Source organism: Oryzias melastigma, linkage group LG7 (assembly GCF_002922805.2).
Source record: "Oryzias melastigma strain HK-1 linkage group LG7, ASM292280v2, whole genome shotgun sequence".
Taxonomy (NCBI): Eukaryota; Metazoa; Chordata; class Actinopteri; order Beloniformes; family Adrianichthyidae; genus Oryzias; species Oryzias melastigma.
The window spans coordinates 14115815-14134558 of NC_050518.1; the positions used below are offsets into that span (position 1 = coordinate 14115815).

The following is an 18744-nucleotide window of genomic DNA, read 5'->3' on the forward strand; positions in this document are numbered from 1 at the left end:
CTCTAATCGAAGGTAGTTGTTCAAATGGATTCCTACGAGAGGACACGAATGTCTGTCCACCACCTTTCCACTCTTTAGAGGCACGAATGGGCTGCTAAGAAGCAGCACTCTGCCGATTTCGTCCATTTGTTCAAGGTTTTATTTTCGCAGAGCAGCCAATCACGTCCCCCGTTGACTCTGCGTAACGCGAGATGCATCCAATCGGCGCATGCGCCTCACGAACGAGCGTGGTTTGGCAAAGATGGCGGCGAGCTCCGATTTGCTGGGAGATGTTTTCTTCAAAACAGAGGGGGACGAAAAAGTGAGAAGTGAGCTAATTGGATCTCTGGACACCGAGTCAACACAAGAAAGTCACGTTAACTCAACGGGTAGAGCCCAGTCTGAAACAAATCACGCTGACAGCTCGGCTATTCGCAGTAGTTTTAATATTCAGGGCAGCAAAATGGGACTTTCACAACAAGAGCTTGCTAAAGCAGGTAAGATAGCCGCGCACTACTATTAGCTGATAGCTCACTTTTGGTCGCGTTGTTCAGCTTTCAGCGACTCACTTTATTCTCTCGAAGCAAAAGTGACTCGGACAGTTGTTGGGCGCTCCACTTGTTTTCATGTGTCTCCGCTGCTGTAGGGGCAGGAGTTCAGAGAGGTGTCAGTAGCAGCTCGGGGTGCCTCGTTCCGAGGATGGACGGAGCCGCGGGGATCACCCCGGCGGTTGAAGCGGTTGTTAACCCCGCTCAGAGTCAAGCCCAGCCGGCGACAGCCAGCGGAGTTGTCGCGGGGGCGCCAGACGCCGCATCAGGGCTGGAGAAACCCGCGGGAGCCCAAAGTTTGAATGGAAGCGCCGCGGTGACGAACTGTCACATCGCAGAGAGCAGAGCTGACAGCTCGCAGCCCAACGGACCGGCTCCCGCGTGCAAGGAAGAGGCAGCGGTCATGCAGCCCAGCACGATTATTCGAACTACTTTGGGTGCTCCGAACGTCCCTTCCCCCGGCGTGGTTCCGGCTCAGCCCGGCGCCAGAACTGTACCCACGGTCACGCTGGTGAAGCCGCTCGTGCAAACTTCCTCCAACAGCCCGGTTTTAGCCTCCTCGTCACCGGTCATCAGTGTTTCCAGTGGCTCTCCCGCCACTAAGACGGACTGCCCGAAAAGCGTCATTCTGACCGGTGCCCCCGCCGCGCCAGGTGCCACGGCGACCATCAGAAGCCCCGGCGTCTGGCCAAACCCCAGGACGGCCGCCCCATCGACCATCGCAGCAGCTCCAGGTGGGGTTCGAACCCCTGCTCCACAGGTGCTGGCTCCACGGCTCAGTCAGCCCCAACAAAACACCACCAACATCCAAAACATCCAGCTTCCTCCAGGTAATCCAGTTTCTCCCTCCTCAGCTAAGATTGGTTCCTGCAGGTAAACAGCACATCCTACTGCTTTTGAGGACAATTAACTGTTTTAGTAGACTGTGATTGTCTTGTAAACACCCACTCTGATCCAAACAATGTTATCATACGTTTTCGTGGACTTTTTTACTCATGATAAAGGACAAATATATATAGAAAATGCTTGTAGCCGAGACGTAGGCGCTACTACGGTACTTGTAGACATCGTGATCCATGTATGTCTTTGTTTTCCTCATCTAAGCTGGCTTCTTTCTCTAAACTGTACAGCTGGATTGCTCCTACATTGCTCATCATTTATGCTGGGGGTGTGAGGGGCTATAAGCTAGCGGGAGAGCACGGGTGTTGGGGAAAGGGGCGGGCTACAGTTGTTCACCCACAAGTTGGAGGCAAATTTCTTATAAACTACAGCTGCTCCTCGCAGAAATAGTGTTTTAGAAAACAAGACAAGTTTTACATTTTTCTTAAAACTTCCTAATCAAAATAAAAATAAAAAAAACCATGAGAACACTTTTAATATAAATCAGAAGATGATCGGAGTGGGGTTTTTAGGTTGAGTAAAGTTCTACTGCTAAAGTCTAGAGTGCAACCTTGGAACATTTATTTATCTATTGATTATTCGCTTTCCTTGTCTGAAAAATTTGCATTCTTTTCTCTTATCAACACTTCTTTCTTTGTATGTGTGTGTCATTTTCTTGTCTTAAAGATAATTTAGGATTTGATCAGAAAGTTTTATTTTAAACTGGACAAAATACATTCTTAGTTTATCCACAAATAAGTTATCTATCTGTGTTTAATATATTTAATCCAAAACTAAAACAGACTTTAAAAAAGTCTGCAATAAAATAAACTAAAAATGGGATTTCAGTTTCTAATTCTGATCCCTGTTATTTATTTTCCATTTGTTCTGAAAGTTACTAGAATGTTTTGTGTTCCCATTCAGGCATGGTCCTGATCCGCAGCGAGAGTGGGCAGCTGCTGATGATTCACCAGCAGACCCTGGCTCAGATGCAAGCCCAGTCGCAGTCACAAAGTGCCATGACGCCACGGCCTGCAGCGCCCACCAGCACTCCTCCCGTGCAGACCTCCTTACAGGTACTGCTTCTCCGGACAGATGGGACACGTAGACTCACACGTGGAAAACTAGTCAATCTGATTTACAGCAGTCAGTTAGAATGTATAAATGTGGAGTCCTTGATGTAGCTGTGACATAAAAATGTACTCATAGAGACTTCAGGATTACCCTGTACTTCCCTGAAGGTTGTTTTTAAATTGTAAGTAAGTTTAAATTGTAATGAGGTTCCACAGAGTTACTACAGAGGATCAAAAACTGGCAGATGTGTGAATTGTTGATGCCATGAAAATATAAGCCACCCTTAAAAACTGAACAACTGGGTGTTTGAAAAGGAGGCTGTCCTCTAGACCTTTAAGGTTTATATTGGGACTCAGAGGACGGGTTTTTATAGTAAAATAAATGCTGTTAAATTGCTAAACAGAACATCTGAATTTAGTGTAAAGTCATATTTTAAAGACAGTTTTTTTTAAGGACAGTACAAGTTATTTGCTCTCCTTTCCACAACTGTTGTGCAGACTCCGGGTGCTCCACTGCTGACCCGCCCTGTTACCTCCACCACTATTATAAAACAAGCCTCCCCAGTCCAGACCACAGGGATCGCCACCACTGCGCTGCAGAGGCCTCCTGTACTGCAGGTAAAACCACTGCAACCTTTGTAACTGTTGAGGAGTTTGGATGGGTGTATTCAGACTGGACACATTTGGTTCGCTTAAAGGGAACCAGAGTTCGTTTCTGTTGATAATCCAGAACAAATTTTACACTCAAGCGGACCCAGGACCAGGAGCTGCTCTGGGATCCATCTTTCAAGGTGGTCTTGGTTCATTTTCACTTGGCCTGAGCTCCAGTTTGCTCTGTTCTCGTTCTGATTGGGGTCAGTACTCAGAGCTGAACAACTGGACTAAAACGGCTGCTGTAGAGAGGCATTATGGGATATAAACAGAGTAGCAGAGCAACAATGAGACACAAGAACTCATTGTAATTTAATGAAGGCTCATTAGAACAACTTTTAACGTGATACACATCACTGCTCACACCGTTTTCCAGACAATCGATATGTCATAAACACCTACCTTCTTAGTCATCTCCTCAGCAGTTATCTTCCAGCCTGTCTCCGCCATACCAAAAAGTCTAAACTGTTGCACCTGATGTGGATACAGACGTTTAAAATTGGTCAACAAAATATAAAGTTTGAATAAGTGAACTATCCCAATCGCAAACCATAGAATTTCTTTCTCTCGTTGCTTTGCCTCACCCTTGTAATTCCTGGCCAATGATTGAAGAGATCTTTAGTCACATGGTTTGGTTCAAAACAGAAATGTCCGGTTGACGTCAGTCTGAATACAGACCAAACGCAAGGTTCAGGACTCAATCCGGACCAAATTAAGCAAACCTGTTCTGGATCAACGGACTTTTCCAGTCTGAATACACCCTAAAACAGGGGTCTCAAACTCAATTCAGCCGGGGGCCACTGGAGGCAGAGTCTGGGTGAGGCCGGGCCGCATTAGAATTTTCCAAGAAAATTGCTGATAAAACATTCCAATGTTCTCAAATATCTTTGTTTTTAACACAAAATAATAAATAAAATAAATAAATATATTAAATATTGAATTAAAAAGCAGGCAAATCAGTATGGAAGTTTTTTAGTTCCATCAGACTCTGAATTTTTTTTATGTTGAATTTCTGACCAATCGAAATTTTAAGTCTCGAAATTCAGAGGTTAAAAAAACTCAGCATAAAAAATCCAGGGTTTAAAAAAAATCAGAGTCTGATGGAGCTAAAAAACTTCCATAAATCAGTAATAAATTTAAAAACACTGATTTTTTTAAGATAGAAAATATTTTTTAATTTATAGTTTAAAAATCAAGGGTTGAAAAAAAATTCACAATCAAAATTCAGAGGTTAAAAAATTCTGAAAAAAATTCCAAGGTTAAGAAAATTCAGAATAAAAATTCAGAATAAAGATTCAAAGGTTAAAAAAACTCAGCATAAAAAATCCAGGGGTTAAAAAAAAATCAGAGTCTGATGGAGCTAAAAAACTTCCATAAATCAGTAATAAATTTAAATAATAATAATGACCATACATATTACTGAAGAAACCACATATTGACTGACTGACTAGAGAAAACTAATTATTTTTATTCAGTTTCAAATATCTGTATTAACAGATCCTCCTCCAGAGTGAGAGAGAAGCCCCGGTACCCAGAAAATCTTTGAAGGATTTAATTTTTTGTGGATTTTTGTAGAACTCCTCACAATAATTAAATCTGATCTATGTCTTTATTGGAGGTGTGGGGTGCTCGCGCTCGCCGGCTGTGTCAGTGCGCATTCGGGGGGCTGCTGGGGTCAAACGCGCGTAGCAGACTATCGGACTTCTACTCGCGTTTACATGGACTGGAATGCGTCCCGACACAGCCGGTGTGTGAACCTTGAAATTCACAGACACGCGCACGCAGGTGCGAGCCAAGCTCAGGATCACGTTTGACAGCCGGGTCCCGCGGATCGCCGCGCGGGGCGGGCTACTGGTTTGAGGCTCGGAGCTTGTGGAGCTCTGGTTTAACAGGAGCAACCAGTACGTCAAAAAACGTATTCCTCGACATCATATCTGTCTCCCATTCATTCTGAGAGAGACATCAACAGATGGAGCTGAAGGCTCAGAAACACCTTTTTTTGACAAGACGTGAGCAGCAAATTAACTGCGCGGGGCACGCAAAATGCGTTCGGTGCTTTATGGCTGCTCCTCCGCCCAGCTGATTGGAGGAATGAATGAGTAAGCGAGGTACTGGGCAGCCCGCTGATGTCCCGCCTCCAGAGTCATATACCTCATTGTGATTGGTTCGTTCAGCTCTGCACACAACAACTGTCAATCACATCGACCTTGCGGGCCGCATGAACATTAATCTTTCATATGAAGACGCGGGCCGCAAATTATTATCCTGCGGGCCGCAGATGGCCCGCGGGCCGCGTGTTTGAGACCCCTGCCCTAAAAGACCAAAGACTTAACACGGGACTCTGGTTAATGAAGGATTGCAGATGTTAACAACCTAAAAAAAAAAGAAAGTGAGCTCATCAGACTTTTCCCTTAATTTCAGTAAGGACAGGTCTAATAAAATGTGATCTTTTCTATTCCTTGATTCTTTCTAGATTTCTTGCCTCCTTTTGGTTCGCCACTTCCTGCTCCATAATGTTGTCCTGTGAAGCTTTTCCCTGCACTCCATCACTTTATCAAACACTTAAAATACAGACATAATCTTCTCAGATTGAAAGAAAATAATCTTGCATTTTTTATAACTTATTACGGGTTGGTTCTGCATCTTCACACACTGACAGATTTTTTTTAGACATTCAAATGTAAAATTATCAATTAACACCAGAGATCTAAAGCTATTACATTTCAGATTACAAGCCAGAACTGTGTTGTTTACTGGACGCTGCTGTTACATTTTCTTTGTGGAAGTGTTGAATTTGGTGTGGTCAGAACATCAAGTTTTATAGGCTTTTTGTGCAATATGATATGCAACATCTCACCCCATACAACAGATTTAATAGTGTGAAATAACACAATAAAGCATGCCGTGAGTGTCGGATACAACAACAAACTAAGATATGCATAAAGAAATTCCTCATTTTTTAAGTTGAAGATGTAAAGTTCTAAATAAAAAAACTGTATAAAGGAAAAACTTACTAACATTCTAATGGAATTTCACTGATTAAATACATCCCAGGTCACACTAGATTTACTTGAGACGGTGAAAAATGATGTAGATTAAATATTTATTAGAAATACAGGTGTAGGGTTTTACCGATGCTGCTGCTGTGTCAATCAGTTGGTCTCAAGATTGTAAAAAAAGGGAAATAAAAGCTAAAACTAAGATAAAAAAGATATTTTCTGCAATGATTTATTCAATATTCTACTTTTTTTAAACTAGAAAAGAGAAACAACCTCATTTTACATTACACATATGCCTTATGTTAATGAGTAATCTCAAAAGAAACTTCTGTTATTATATTTATAGTTTTTTTTTCTTTTCTACATCTTGTGACCACTCATTTACTGGTGCCAACAGAACACGGTCATGTTGGGAGTGACGGCCTCAGGACAGCCAATCGGAACGCCCGCCAAAGTCCAGCCTGCGGGAGCAGCACCTCAGAGAGTGGGACCGGGAACAGCCGTCGCTCCGACGCCAGTCTCAGCTGTAAGAGAGAAACTTTATCCCACCCAATACGTTTTCCCAGCAAAAATAAGATCCTCATTCATGAAAACTCTGTGTCTGCAGGAAACACTGGAGAATGTGAAGAAGTGTCGAAACTTTCTGTCTACGCTCATCAAGCTGGCAAGTGGAAAACAGTCGCCGCAGACTTCAGCGAACGTCAAGGAGCTGATCAAGAACCTGCTGGTACTCCTCGCTCACAAGATCTTTTTCTCTGTTTTTTTATTCTCAACTCATTTTTATCTATCCTCTTTTTCATTGCAATAGCAAGCAAAAATAGAGCCTGAGGATTTCACCAGCAGGTTATACAAAGAACTAAGCTCCTCCCCTCAACCGTACCTGGTTCCCTTTCTGAAGGTAAGCTCACATTGCACTCTAGGAAGTTTTTAAACAAACTTTAAAGTAAAGTAATTTTATCTAGAGGGGAAAAAACTAAAATAAAAAAAGACTAATGAAGTTGTTTCTCTCATAAATTTGTATTTTTTTTTCTTAGAAGAGTAACTTTAAAGGAAAACAACCCCAGAGAGGGGAATCAAAACTTGGTTCAAACCAAATTTTACACATTATAAACATTTGGTTTAAACCAACATTAGTCTCAGCTGTAAGAGAGAAACTTTAAACCAAATAATTCTAATACTGGTAGATGTTTTAATAGAATGTTTGTACTAGAGCCTGTTGAGAACAGCTTAGCCAAAATGTGAGTTAATGAGAACTGATCAACTCCAGGAAAATCTAGAGTCTTTAATGAGATTCAGTGTTGCAGTGGATTAGCAAAGTCTAGGTCTGCATGGTTCAAGTCTCTGGTTAGCGTGTTGACATGGCACTTTTGCTTATTTAGGATACATTTCCACTGGTCAGTCTGCAGTGCAACACCCCATCGTTGTGTAGAAAGTCCCTCTCATGACTCGGTTCGTTTACATTCCCTCTGATGCGTCTCCGGTCCCCTGGCTTCCAGAGGAGTGGTTTATTCTGACACCCCCAGTGTCATCAACATCCCAAACTTAGCCAATCAGGCCCTATGCCCTCTTCTTCCTCACCGAGTCCTTGTAAAATGCATGTTTTGTGTCACAAAAGATGTTGTTTTTGTACTTTCAAAATTAAATTTTCTTCATTCATGGTGAAACGGTGTTTTTAACGTGTGTTATCCTCAGGTCATGTAGCCTTAAATCTAAATTACAATTGTAACATTTTTATTTTGAAAGTACAACAAAAGTTTTTATTTTGAAACCCAGACCTGTTTCCTGTTTCACCGGCTTTTTTCCACAAAGTTGACGCGTCGACGGACTGGAAGTAGAACTCCTGCATTAAGCTGTTGTTGTATTGTGGTGGGACGGACGTCAGACGCAGACATGACAGACGCAGACGTAAACCTACAGAGTCATTAATGAACTTTTTATTTATTTGTCAACGCAACCATGACAATGGAGAAAGAAAGATTGAGGACATTTCAACAGCTTCATTAATGGCTTTAAAATATGTTAATAACTTATCAAATGAGTATTTTAAGTGGTGGTCATTTTGATAGGTGAGATTCTCTAAATGTAAAGAATGTGGAGGCTTTCTTTATGCCGCCGTGTTTGAAAGAAAATAAGATTTTCCTTAACTTTTTGGTTTCTATCCAACCCAAAAGATTCATTTGTAGAAAAGAAGAAGACGACTAAAATGAAACAGTTTATAAATGAAACCATAAAGTCCAAATGTTCTTTTGAAATGTGGTTTCAGTTCTCCAAAAATGAATCACAGCTTCCAGGAAATATATACTTTTTTGACTATTAAAGTCTGTTTACTGCTTTAAAAATGTTTTGTTTCTAGCTGTATTAAAACTATTTTTTACTGTCACTTTAAATGTCAATGGTTTGTTTAAAATGAAATTAAACTATAGGCTGCACCACCATCTGTTGCATTGTGGTGGGTCGGATGTCAGACGCAGGAAGTGACTTTTCGCACGCAATGAGGGCGGGGCTAGGGTTAAGGTAATGATTAGGGTTAAAATATATGAAGCAATGTGATTTTTAGCAGCTCCGTAACAAATATCCATCTGTTTTTGTGCTTGGTCAAATGTAAATATGTGCAAAAAATACATTTTTACATTTTTCATACTTCAAAGCTACATGTTCTCAAGTGTAAAATTATTCTTTAAAGGGAATTTATTTATTTTAATGTAATAAAGTTGGGGTTGAAAGCTTTCAATTTGACACATTATTTTAGCAGAGGCTTTTAAAGTGAAGGGCAAACTTTAAAGTTTGAGACATTTTTGAGCTTTATATCATGCAGGTTTACAGGTGATGAAGCCACTGAATCTTTTAAATATTTCAATATTCTGGGATGTTGACTTTTTTTTAATTGTAATTAATTGTTCTTATTTTGACATCCACATTTTATAATAGATCCTTTTTTTTTAGGGTTCTGACATCTATAATATGTTTGGATTGCTGTTATTTCAGTGTCAAATCTCTGGAGTTTGATAGTATTGTTGGTATAAATGTTTCCCTGATAAATCAACATGTTGAGTATTTTGGAGTAAAGTTGAAGCTGTAGCTCCGCCCACACGCTCACACTGACTGAAGGTTTTTATTTATGTGGGTCTACTTTAAACCAGAGTTTAACATTCAGCATTTATGTCCCGTCTTCAGTGGGATTTTTGTCCCCAACTGTCATCGAGGCTGAATGGGTATCGAGTCTTTGTGGTCAAATCTCAGGTCAAATCCGGGGTCAGGACAGACCCAGTCTAAAGTCCTGATCTTTGACTTTAGCCATTTTACCTTTCACTTTTCGACAAAATTCTTTTCATTTAAAGTATTCCTTCCAAAAGTGGTTCAAATACATTAAATTGAGTTAAAAACTTGAGCCGTGTAGTGTCTTAGAGCATCATGACGAATCATCCTAGTCTTATAAACTGTAAAACAAGTGCAGATAAAGTGCAGACTCGGTCCTTCTGTAACTGTGTTCTGGTTCAGTTTGTCCTGCTTTGTCTCGCTCTAGTTTCTGCGTCTGCTTTAAGCTACGAGACAAACAACAGTTGAAGTGTTGTAGCAGAGTTTCTGTTATATTTATAAACCACTGGATCAAATTTAAAATCTCAAAACTGAACTAAATGTCCCAAAAGCTGCTGATTTAGGACTAAAAGGACACTAGAATCTCATGGCTACTTGAAGGGATCACTGAAGGAGCTGTTTTATCTTTTATTTTCTTATACGCCCTTTTAAATGTTAGTTAGAAGCTTCCATTTAGATCTTTAAACAGGTTTTTATTTTATTAAAAGGTTGACGTCTTCATACCTCATCTTTTATTGATGTTCTACCCATAATGTTTGAAATCAAAATAACCCTTATTATGGAAGCAGGATGTCGTGTCTCCTCTTTTTTTGTTTGTTTGTTTTTGTCTTTTATCTGTTGAGAATAACTCAAGTATTTTATTTTGAAGGATTTAGCAAACAAAATAAAATAAGAAAAACTTGTACGACATGAATATTTAATTTTGCCAGAGGAAATGCATAGATTTAAACTATTTTGGAGGCTGTTTGGAAGCCCCCGTATGTGGTGTGTCCTCGCTACTATTCTTCTAGTTAACATGATCAAATAAAGACATTAGAGTTTAAGTCAGACTCCTGGTTTTTGAGCCTGCATTAAATAAATGTGAGGATAGATTACCCCTGTGAGTTTAAGTCTTTACGGCAGTATCAAGTAACCGTTTGATCTCCGGTGGTTGCTCTACAGAGGAGCCTCCCCGCGCTCCGCCAGATGACCCCCGACCCGGATGCGTTCATCCAGCAGAGTCTGCTGCCTCTGCCCAGCACGCAGCCGGCTGCCACGGCCTCCACGGCCCTCACCGCTGTGGTTCTGCGGCCCCCTCTGTCCACCACGGTCACCACAGCTACAAGCACAGCCAAAGCCACAGTCATCAGCCTCACTCAGACTCCTCAGAGCAAACCTGGGCTGGTAAACGTTCTTCTACTTAGAATTTGAAATGAGAGGATGACCACGCGCGGCAGAATGATGCATTTCAGTGCCTCCCCTCTCTCTACAAATGCGTACAGATTGTTTCTCAGCAGCAGGGCACCATGGTGAGGCCGCAGGTGCCACTGGCTCAGTCTCCTGTGGTGACAATCAGAGGACAGCCTCATAGCCGGATAATTGTTGGTCAGCCACAAGTGGTAAAACAGCTCACAACAGGTGTGTGTGCAGCAGATGCTTCCAATTGTTTCATTTAGTTTGCCTGGTAGTTTTACTATAAATGTTTTAAACAAATACCAGAAAAAAAGTTTTGGATCAAATTACCACAATGGCTTTGCTGCCATCTTGTGGACAATTTGTGTTATTACATCAAAAAACTTTTTTTTAAAGCTTTTCAGTCTGCTTTACAAATTTTTGAATGTTAATCTGCAAAAGATGAACTTGTTTTTGTCCATAACCTCCAGTTCCAGCTGTGAGACAGACTTTGGCTCCAGGGGTCAGAGGAGTTCAGGTGTTCGGCCACGCTTCAGTCGCTGATGCTCAGAAGAACAAATTAAAGGAAGCAGGAGGCGGAGCTTTCAAGTTAGTCACACTTACACTTGTCTTCAATTACATTCTGCACTAAGGTGTTACTTGTTGACTTAATTTATGCACTTTCACTAGAAAATGTATTACTGAGCGGTAAAAAAAAATGCATTATGTCAAACTATTTTTTTCCACAGGATCATTTTTATTGATGTTATTATGGAAACCAAATATTTATTGAAAAATTATATATGTGATGCATTAATCTTCCACTAACAATTAAAGATCCCTTTAAATAAAATCAATATTTTATGCAACAGCCTTGTTTTTAATATGACACTGTGTTGTTAGAAACACAAAAGAACTTCTAACTCACAACTTTTCTTATTGTATTATGATAATAATTCAGAAAAATCTTTTATGTTTTTTTTCCACCCAAAAAGCCTCACATCAGCAGATTCGTGGTCAATTGCTAACTGGGATTCTGTTGCGTCTTAACCTTCTAAAAACATGCAGGGATGATGATGACATCAACGACGTGGCGTCCATGGCAGGGGTCAACCTATCGGAGGAGAGTGCCCGCATCCTGGCTACCAGCTCTGAGCTGGTTGGCATGGTGACTCGCTCCTGCAAGGACGAGGCCTTCCTCTCCACCCCGTCTCTCAGCCGGATAGCCCTGGAGATCGGTGAGAGGCAAGAAGTCGGTTTAAAAAGTCGTCCAAGAAGGATCCTGCTTATATTTGTGTGTCTGTTCCACCCTCCTCCTCCTTTGATGCAGGTAAAAAGTTTGGCGTCAGCGAGCTGGGCACCGACGTGATCAGCTACATTTCTCATGCAACGCAGCAGCGGCTCCAGAACCTGTTGGAAAAAGTCTCACAAGTGGCTCACCACAAGAACGTCGGCCTGAAGGTGATCCGTCGTTTTAGAGAGAGCTGGGCTCGATGTTGTGACGCTCCATCTTCTCCTCCATCTTCTGCTTCATCAGGAAGATGAGCGATGTGAGCAGGTCAGCGATGTCAGAGGTCAACTCAAGTTTTTTGAGCAGCTGGATCAACTGGAAAAGCAGAAAAAGGAGGAGCAGGAAAGGGAGATCCTCTTGAAGGCTGCTAAGGTTGGTCGTGTAGACGTTTATTTTTTTTTTTATGTAAACCATAGACACACGTGACATGAGGTAACTCCAGGACACAAAGGCCTAACGTGCTTTAAAGTTACAGTCACAAACATTAAAATTAGAGAAAGCAGACATTTCTGCTAACTATTAATGACTGTTTTGTTTGGAAAACCTCTAGGAATCAAATTTATCTAAAGTAGTCTGATTCGCTCACTTACAATTGTTTAAAAAATGGCATTTTCATTCAAAAACGCTGTTCACGTTGCACTTTTAGGGTGCAGTCAGACAACAAGCTTACTCCTGATTGACGAGAGGGGTTGCCATAGAAACGTTACTCAGACCAATCACTGCTTACTGACGATCTCCAACATGAAAATCGCCTGTATGGTGACTAAATTGACTTTATTTTGTTGGATGTGGAAGCAAGTCATTTTCTATAAATAACGTCACACTCAGCCTGTCCAGTTCTCATATACAGTCAATGGTTCGGATCACAGAATCACCGATTATTTACCCAAATTACTTTGTTTTTTTCCTGTTTCTTTCTTTTTTTTTTTTTTTTTTTCATTTTTACTGTGACACAATCTGAACCGACTACCACTGCTCCCATAGAAGTGACTTGGTAAAAGGAGGGTTTTATGCATAGAATATCTGCCAGTCAAAAGTAACACACCCCAAAATATGGAATCAAAGAGCTAAAAAGAACTGACATTTAGTTTGTCTAAAATACCACATTAGTTTAAATGATCGGCCATACCTGTCTGCAGCCTTTACACTTCTTTAAAGTGAGTTTTTGGTGTTTTTTTTAACAACTTCTTTTGGCTTTTTTTTTTTTTAATGGAAGACATATACAAAGAAAATATAGCTTAAAATTTCATTTCTGACTATTTCTTTATTCAAATCATCATAAATCAGGAAGAGATGAAAAAAATGCTGTTTGAAATAAACTTTATTTGTGATGTAGAGAACACACTGGGCGGAGCAAAAGCTCCCTGCTCCGTTCCATTCATATCCATGTACGACTTTATTATTCTCAAAACATCATTGATATTTAAATTATTTTAGATATTATTGTTGTAGTTTTTTCATTCTTATTCACCCATATTGTAATTCAACTTCTACAGAAATGACTTGAACTTTGTGCAATAAGTCTCGGTTTGGTCGACATGGAGTGACTCAGCATTATTTAAGGAAGGACGGCGTGTCATTGACAGGAAGAATCTTTTATTCTTTTGTAATTGTGCAGATAAGGAGCAGAAGTCTGGGGTCAGTGTCATTAATAAACATGTCCTCCACTGCAGGCCGGCAGATATGGAAACTATGAGCAGCAGAATGAATAAAACAGTCCGTGTAATGAATCGAACATGTCCACCTTCAATATTTAAACACGCTCTATATATTTTGTCAGTCCCGGTCAAGGCAAGAAGATCCGGAGCAGCTCCGACTCAAACAGAAGGCCAAAGAGGTAAGTGCACGCTCAAGTCGCGGCAACACGATGGCTAATTTGAGGAAATATGACGAATCTGCGTGCAACGATTCAGATGCAGCAGCTGGAGCTGGCTCAGATCCGGCAGAGGGAGGCCAACCTGGCAGCCCTGGCGGCCATCGGCCCGCGGAAAAAACGCAAAACCGACTCTCCCGTCAGGGGGGCAAGCGCAGACGTGAGCAAAGATTATTGGAGTGTTTTTACACTGATCAAACGGAACCTAAATCCTTGTTTGGTTTTCTCAAACCCCCTCAGGGCTCAAGTTCAGGCCCCTCCCAGCCCGGAGGCTCAGGAGGCTCCAGACAGTTCACACGTCAGCGCATCACTAGAGTCAACCTGCGGGACCTGCTCTTCTGCCTGGAGAACGAGAAAGAAACCAGCCACTCGCAGCTGCTCTACAAAGGGTTCCTCAAATAGCAGCCACGTTGGGATGAAGGACTGTGCAGCGACAGGACCACACAGGTGTCTCACCCTCAACAGGTACCCGCTCTGATGTCATCGTGCCTCTCGCTCCGTTTTTGTTACCAGAACACGTCTCAAACGGCAGATTTCTGGAAACAAAAATGTTAATTTATCTCTTTTTTATTGTATATTATCAGCCCAAATGTATTTGTTTTACAGAGACTAACCTGGTTTGTCATCTGCGCAGCTGCCTTTCTAACACTTAAACCATGTAAGCCATATGCTGTATGCATTTAATACCTGACAGGTTTTCTTGCTTATCTTTTCTGGATGAAACAGAAAAGCTTTATACTGTTTTTTTATGTGGGGATTGATCTCTACGCAGAATGAGCTATTTGTGTTACGCTATCAGTCACATGTTCTTTTTTAATGATGCCACTAGAACATTTAATTCTTTTTCACTTCAATCTTTTAATTGTTAATTTTTAACCAGACAATGTTTAAAAAATCATTTCCTGCACATTTATAAGCCAAAATCTGAATTTGAACTTATTTCTTTCATTATTGACAGGAAGTGATTTGACTTCCTTTTGTTATTGTCACTTAAAAAAAAAGTTTTTATCAGTATTTATATATTTTTTGAGCACATAAAAAGTTCTGGACTTGCTTGACATGTTGAAGTATCTTAATTAGTAAATTTTATTATAAAAAAAACAAACAATCCATTTGTAAATTTTTCAGGTGACGACTTGGGTCTAAAAAAAGAAAGTGTTTATTTTCCATGTAAATAAATGTGCCACAGATATAACACTGATGTGCTTTTTACCCATGTGTACATTTGTACAGCTCTGTGTTTATATGTAAATAGACATTTAAAAAAGTTTTTAATGGCTATTTTATAAATAATAGAATGATCTCTATTAAAAAAATAAACAAATCATTTATTTGTGTGTTCTTTATTCATGTCTGTGATTATTCTTTTAATTTATTATTCAGGGAGGGCTTTTTTTAACAATTTTCAGTTTTTTAATATTTTATTTTATAAATATTTAAATATATATATAAACAGTGACAACATTATGCAATCCCTGTAAAGCTGCAACAGTAAAAATAAAACTGCAATTCCTGTTAAAAGCATGACAGTAAATAAGACAGCTGTCGTTTTTATTGTAGACAACAATCAACAATCTTATTTAATTTAGTGTGATTTCATTCTGTTAATAGTAATTTGTAGATTTTTATTCTAGAACTTAATTTCTTGTGACGGGACTTGTAATTTTGCAGACTTGTGTGACATTTCCAAAGCTCTGGAGTTTGGAATTATCGGATATGTCTAAATCCCCTCCCCATCCCTTAAACTCAACTATGTCCGAATTCCTTCCTTATTCACTATGAAGCGTGTTCGCCATTTTGTAGTGCTGCCCTAATCTACGATTCCAAAATCCAGTGCTCTAGAAATTTCCCAGAAGTCTTTGCAAAAAACTAGCATGAATCAGTGCTCACTACATTAGCAAATATAGACCACAATGCATTGCAGTTGAAAAATTTTAGCAGATTAAATGTTTAAATGTAATTTTTTAAGAAGCCATCAACATTTTCATCCTCGGAACACACCGGAGTCACAAATAAATGTCGTAAAATGTATTGATTTGATTTTCACTGTGAATTCAGTGACATCGAATCAGGCGTTTAGCAAAACTACAGAAAAGTATTGAGTTTTAATTGCTTGAATTTCTTTTAAAATCCAGGGCACTAGATTCTCCTGCACTATAGTTTTTTTAGTGGGAGATTAGGAGAAGATTTTGGACAAAGTCTATCTAGGGGCCTGGATTTTAAAAGCAATTCAAATTTTTTTTTACGTTTTTTTAAACGGCAAATATGATGTCATAGAGACCAATAATGAATCCATCGTTTTCTGATAATGAAAATATAGATGTTTATTTTTTTTTAAAGTAATATAAATATATATATATTTAAAAGTTGTTGAAACACAATGTTTTCTGCAATTTCTAGAGCACTGGAATTGAACTTAAAATTGTAGGCGATGTCCAAAATATTAAAAAAATCTACTACGGGACTATGTTTATACCTTATATTTAAAAGAATTTCGGAAGCCCTGTTTAATTCAGTTTTTTTAATGCAAATATGACGTCACCTACAATATTTCACAAGAAAAAAAAATCTATTAAGTTTGAGAATTTGAAGGCAACTATTTATAAATCTAATCTGTTCTGATGATCTGATTTAATCATTAAAATAAGATTTTTTTCTTTTATACCAAAAAAGGTTCAAATGCTATGGATTGTACTCTATATTGGTCAGTCTAGTGAACATTGATGCACACTAGTTTTTCTCAAAGACTTCTATAATTTCTAGGGCCTGGATTTTGGAATCGCAGATTCAAGCATCACTGTGGCAAACACACTGTATAATGAGTAGTGAAGGAATTCAGGCACAACTGTAGATTTGGAAAGCAACATAAAATGCTTTCCAAAGGCAAGATGTACAGAACGTATTTTAAAACAAATACTGTATATAGACAAAAGACAAAAGCAGTGATTTTGTCACTCAGTCGTCCACATTTTTTCAGATAAAAGCATAAAATCTGCCCTTTCTCTGCCGTCATCACTTCAACAATCCAAGAAAGCTGCTGGTATCAACAAATCCAGGAATTTTCTCACTTCTAAAAACATTTCTGAATTAGTTTAGCATTAACTCCTTTTCTCAGTGTAAAAATGGATTCTCCAACATCAAGACCTTGAGTGGAGCTCCGATCAGTTTATATAGATTTTGACCCTGAAAGGAAATTTCTCACTCAGGTTCCATGGGTTCTCCTTCAAACAGCGACTCTTAGTTATATTGAAGGGCTTTCATGTCCTCCGTCATCTCCATCTCCCTCACACGGTTCTTTTTTTCTCTCTATCTCATTAATAGCTTCACTAAAAAAAAAAAAAACATCATTTTGAATATTCTGCACTTAAAACCTATTGAGAATAAAAGCAAAGTGAAAATATGGAGGCCGTACCCTCAATATGAAAGGATTTACAGACGGTTCCAGTGGCATGAAAAAGGAAATTATTTACTTCTAACCTTGCAGCGCGATCAAAGGATGTTTGAGCAAAAATAAACACAATTTGAATCCTGACAGTCTCCCTTCGATCTCGTGTGACGGGCATTGGCAGCTCTGGCAGTCTTTGATTGGGTTCAGATTAAATCTGACAGAACTGTTTGGATCCGGCTTCTTTCAGGTGTCACATTCGTCCGAATACGTTTTCAGAATGCAGCTGATCACTGTTCAATCACCAGAGCACGATAAGAAGGTTTGATCATCCTTTGATCTGTTCTAAAAGCAGCCGTCTTTTAATTATGATTGTGCCGTTTTCTGGCAAAAATAAAAAAAAATCTGTGTTCTAGGACATAGTTTCTGCAGAGCGGCAGTAGAGATGTGAGCGGGACTGTAAATGTGAAGTAAGCCCATCCCTTCCCATCATCCATCTGTTTATGTGCTCTCCTGCTAGCTTACTGCCCCAAACTAACATTACAGATGCAGCAAAAGTGGAAAGCAAAAGAAAAAAATGTACTATTTAATCGCAATTAATCGTGATTATTTTATTTTTCTGACCATTTATTATCTGCAAATAATCACAAATAAAATCACACACAAAACTGTACATTTAGAATATTACTTTTAATTAAGGCTGTCAATCAATTAAATTAATCATGATTAATTGCAGATAAATGTGATGACAATGTGAATAAAAACAGGCCAGAGAGCACATTTTTCCTTCATTTTTATTGTGTGAAATGTTTCAATTTATTGATTTATCAAACACATCAACAGTAAGATAATCAAAACTATGAAGACGTTTATATCTGCAGAATTACTCGAAGAAAACAAATATACCGAACCTGCAGACCTGGGAAAGAAAAAGTTCATGTCACTGCTATATATCTCTGAGAAGGCCGCTTTAAAACAATGTGTTCTTTCATCTTCTGGACAAAAAAAAATGTGTGAATTTTCTCTCTCAACGGAAGCTTTTTTTTTAACCTATCGTGACGATCAGCATTTATATCGCTTTCCTTTTATCGCTTGTGGTGTTACCTTGACGACGAACCGGACCACGGATCAAATAGTCCGCTTTATGTGGAAAAAGTGAACTGAACCGCAAAAAATAAAAAGATTAAAACACCAAAAAACAAGTGAATATTAATTAATTTAATTAATAATTTATTTTTTGTAAATAAGTGGTATAAGTAGGAAAATACCCGACAAAGTGTTTTAATGCTAGCCGTAGAAGCTTGTACTGCTGAGGCAGAGCGAAGAACTGCTGCTCCGTGAGGTGTCATTAATCTGCTTAAATGATTCTTTTTTTAGTTAGTTAATTAATGTCCACAAGACTAGTTGACAGTAATTTGTCGATTTTTATTCTAGAACTTTAGGTGTTAATTTAAGGCCTCTGATGGTCTCTAAGGCCAAATCCAAATTCTTCCCCTTTCCCTCCCAATGGGTGGGGTATTTGAAGAGATAGGGGTATGGAGCTAAATCGGGGCCAATATTATTTGAAACCGAAATAAAATAGGTTTTAAAACTCAAAAA

The 18744-nt window shown here is 39.3% G+C and overlaps 1 protein-coding gene and 1 long non-coding RNA gene across 4 annotated transcripts in view; one reads left to right on the top strand and one right to left on the bottom strand.

Moving 5' to 3' along the window:
* LOC112159008 (transcription initiation factor TFIID subunit 4) lies at window positions 1-15087 on the top strand. Of its 3 annotated transcripts, XR_002921407.2 has the most exons (17): window positions 2-476; window positions 626-1357; window positions 2331-2482; window positions 2978-3097; window positions 6527-6655; window positions 6737-6856; window positions 6938-7027; window positions 10387-10608; window positions 10707-10842; window positions 11088-11205; window positions 11665-11834; window positions 11927-12057; window positions 12134-12259; window positions 13668-13724; window positions 13801-13920; window positions 14001-14225; window positions 14367-15087. XR_002921407.2 is itself a non-coding variant. In XM_024292769.2 (16 exons), the coding sequence occupies exons 1-16, from the start codon at window positions 209-211 to the stop codon at window positions 14160-14162; spliced, it is 2853 nt and encodes a 950-aa protein (XP_024148537.1). In that variant the 5' UTR covers window positions 2-208; the 3' UTR covers window positions 14163-15087. The 3 variants fall into 3 exon arrangements, 2 of the variants coding, with proteins under 2 accessions (XP_024148538.1, XP_024148537.1); XM_024292769.2 differs by having other exon boundaries at window positions 14001-15087; XM_024292770.2 differs by lacking the exon at window positions 2978-3097 and having other exon boundaries at window positions 1-476; window positions 14001-15087.
* LOC112159011 overlaps window positions 11683-18744 on the bottom strand; it is an 18532-nt gene continuing 11470 nt past the window's right edge. Inside the window, exons 2-3 of the long non-coding RNA XR_002921408.2 lie at window positions 12037-12202; window positions 11683-11824 (exon numbers count right to left, since the gene is read on the bottom strand). This is a non-coding gene — a long non-coding RNA (uncharacterized LOC112159011). The remainder of the gene's footprint in view (window positions 11825-12036; window positions 12203-18744) is intronic.

Coding starts and splice junctions, on each gene's coding strand:
- LOC112159008 (XM_024292769.2), top strand. CDS start 209: ATGCGCCTCACGAACGAGCGTGGTTTGGCAAAGATGGCGGCGAGCTCC. Junction 11,835..11,926: donor CCGGATAGCCCTGGAGATCG/GTGAGAGGCAAG, acceptor CCTTTGATGCAG/GTAAAAAGTTTGGCGTCAGC. Junction 13,725..13,800: donor TCAAACAGAAGGCCAAAGAG/GTAAGTGCACGC, acceptor GCAACGATTCAG/ATGCAGCAGCTGGAGCTGGC.